The sequence below is a fragment of the Aplysia californica genome, unplaced genomic scaffold (genome assembly GCF_000002075.1).
Source record: "Aplysia californica isolate F4 #8 unplaced genomic scaffold, AplCal3.0 scaffold00209, whole genome shotgun sequence".
Lineage (NCBI taxonomy): Eukaryota > Metazoa > Mollusca > Gastropoda > Aplysiida > Aplysiidae > Aplysia > Aplysia californica.
The window spans coordinates 206,725-209,755 of NW_004797479.1; the positions used below are offsets into that span (position 1 = coordinate 206,725).

The following is a 3,031-nucleotide window of genomic DNA, read 5'->3' on the forward strand; positions in this document are numbered from 1 at the left end:
GAGAGAGAGAGAGAGAGAGAGAGAGAGAGAAAGAGAGAGAGAGAAAGAGAGAGAGAGGGAGAGAGGGAGAGAGGAAGGGAGAGAGATGGAGAGAGAAAGAGAGAGAGGGAGACAGAGAGAGAGGGAGGGAGAGAGTTAGAGAGAGAGAGAGAGATAGATAGATAGAGAGAGAGAGAGAAGCAGTCAGATATAAAGTGAGCACTGACGTTTTATTCAGGCTATCCCCTCCTTATCCCGCACACCCTCACTCCCTTAACTCCCCTCACCCTCTCACCCCTCAGCACACACCCCTCCCCCTCTCAAGCCAAGCACTGGCCTACCTTTAGTAGCTTCAACTCCAGCCTTCTCTGCCTCAGCGTTTTGACTTTCTGCAGCATCACTCCTCGTCGCCCTTTCGTCCTCCTCTGCTCCGTTTCCCTCTTTCTCTCCTTCTTCTTCAGAAGAACTTGCTTCACTCTCCTCCCCAGCGACATCTGCTCCTTTTTCCTCTCCCTCTTCCTCTCCCCCTACTCCTCCGTCCTTCCCATCTCCTCCTTCTTCTCCTCCTCCTTCACTCTCTCCATCTGCCTGACCTTCAGGCTTCTCCTCTTCTGTGCGACCTTCACTTTGCTCCGGTTGGTCATAAACGTTAGCCACAGTTGTTGAACTTTGACCCTCCTGGACCTCTTCTTCTTCTCCTCCTCCTCCATTGCTAGGACCAGGTGACGTTGGACCCTCTGGAGCAATGACGTCACTTTCCGCGACCTCTGACCCCTCCTCTCCCCCTTCCTGTTGGGGTTCATTGCTGCTGACAGGAACAGCTCCTGAAGACTCCTGCACTTCCTCGACACCAGCGTTAGGAACGCTTCCTTCTGAGGCCAGACGAAGGAGAAACATGATCTGGTCGTCGGTGAGTCGACGTAAACCTTGCAGCTGAGGATAGAAAGAAAGATAGATAGATAGATAGATAGATAGATAGATAGATAGATAGATAGATAGATAGATAGATTGGTAAACGATATATATTTTTTAATTTTAGTAAGAGTTTTACGGCTCTTGCAACAAAATAAGGTCATATAAGTGCCGAAAATTAGAGGTGTTATAAGAGAGTAAAGAACAGATAAAAAAGCAGGAGAGATAAGGACGATAGATGTTTGATAGCAAAGAAGGAGCACACCACACCGGAGCACCCGCAAACCACCCACATAGATAGATAGATAGAGAGAGATAGAGTGAGAAAAAGATAGATAGATAGATAGATAGATAGATAGATAGATAGATAGATAGATAGATAGATAGATAGAACATTCCTGGAGGTCAATTCAATCGAGAACATCTGCTGTTTGTTAGTTAGGATGTTGCAACCTCTATAATTTAGCCGGCTACTTACCCCTGAAATGATTTAGATTGTGTTGATGGAGACGTAAAACATGATAATATAATTCAATACAGTCACATCTGTTTAATAAATATTATGATTTGATCTTCGATTTTCTTCGAGGAAAGGTGCATTAGACCTTATACTCTAATGATGGTCACCAGTATAAAGTGCCAGATCTGAAACAGACATTAGCGATTATGCTTCGCCATACATTTCTTTGAGCGAATACGCTCGAAAAACTATCAACCTGCCCCTGTGTGTGAGTGAGCATATGTGTGTATGTGTGTTTGTGAGTGTATTAAATGTGTGTTTGTGTGTGTGTTCATTTAAGTGTGTACGCGGGTGTGTATATATATTTTAAAAAAATGTATATTATCATATTGTATGTGTGTGTGTTTGTTTGAGTGTGTACGTTTGTGTTTGTGTGTGTTTATGGGTGTATGTGTGTGTTATGTGTGCGTGTGTGTTATTATGTATGTGTGTGTGTGTGTGTGTGTGTGTGTGTGATGTGTGTGTGCATGTATATGTGTGTATATGTGTGTGCTTATGTGTGTATGTGTGTGTGTAGATGTGCGACCACTCACCGCTTGTACATTAGTTTGCAGGTCTGTGATGTTCGCCGCGATCATGGGAAGAACTTGAATCTCCATAACGTTCAGAGTCTCTTGCATGCCTTGAGCGGGATTGGAGGGGAGGGGGGGAGAGATAAATAATATTATGGAGGGTGGAAACAGTTTGGAAATTGATAGAGGGAAGTTTAGATGATGGTCATTTTCTATCGCTTGCAAGACTGATAGTGAGTCAGTCAAAATCACAATATTCTGCATTTTGTTTGGATAAATGTAAAAAAATGTGTTGTGATGGTATATATAATGATAGAGGGAGGGAAGAGTGTAGAAGGCGGAGGGGAGTGACATCAAATTTCAAAATACCATGATCGTCTGGGGTTTAGTCATATGATTCTAAGCTCATTTGATCAATCAAGAAAAAAACAGACAAACAAGCAATCAATAAACCAAAAACAAAAAACAAAAAAAAACAAAAAATCCAGAAAACAACCCCAAATCATCAATGAAGTAAGCAAATTAGCATACAAAAAGTTATTTAATAAATTTATTATATAATTCGTTCGTGCACATGTAGTAGCAAATCAATCAGTTATCGATTAACTAAAGAAACTCCTCACTCCGTTCTGAGTTTTGAACTGCCAGTTCAGGACACAGAAGCTAATGGATCTAGAAATCTAGATAATTATGAGCACTGATTCGAAGAAAAATGAACGAAAGGAAAAACGCTGTCAACTCAACCACCTGTACCACATGACAACATCACGTGAAGACATCACATGACCACCACACCTTTATTCTAAGATAGATGCTTTTACGCCCCTGTCAAACCAATTGAGATCATTTAGGAGGTGGGCTTACGACCCTACCAATCAGGGCCAGAACTCGGGAATCGAACTCGGGTCTCCTGCGTGCGTAAGCAAAGTGCCTAACCGCTGCTACACAGCTGAAGCTGCATGACAAATGTATCCGAACCCATTAGGTAGTCACAGTACGTGACTAAATCACAAAACTAGAATAATAGTGTCTTCATTTTTAAAAATACTGTGAAATAGAAAGGCTATGCAGTTGGGTTTTTTTAAAAACAATTTTACAAGACACCCCC

General features: G+C 42.1%; 1 protein-coding gene across 1 annotated transcript in view; it reads right to left on the minus strand.

The window, feature by feature from the left end:
* The window catches only part of LOC101845242, a gene marked incomplete in the record, with an annotated part of 32,778 nt that overhangs the window by 7,945 nt on the left and 21,802 nt on the right, over positions 1 to 3,031 (minus strand). Inside the window, 2 exon segments of the mRNA XM_035970016.1 lie at positions 321 to 912; positions 1,945 to 2,033. Of these exon segments, the coding sequence (XP_035825909.1) occupies positions 321 to 912; positions 1,945 to 2,033 (681 nt within the window).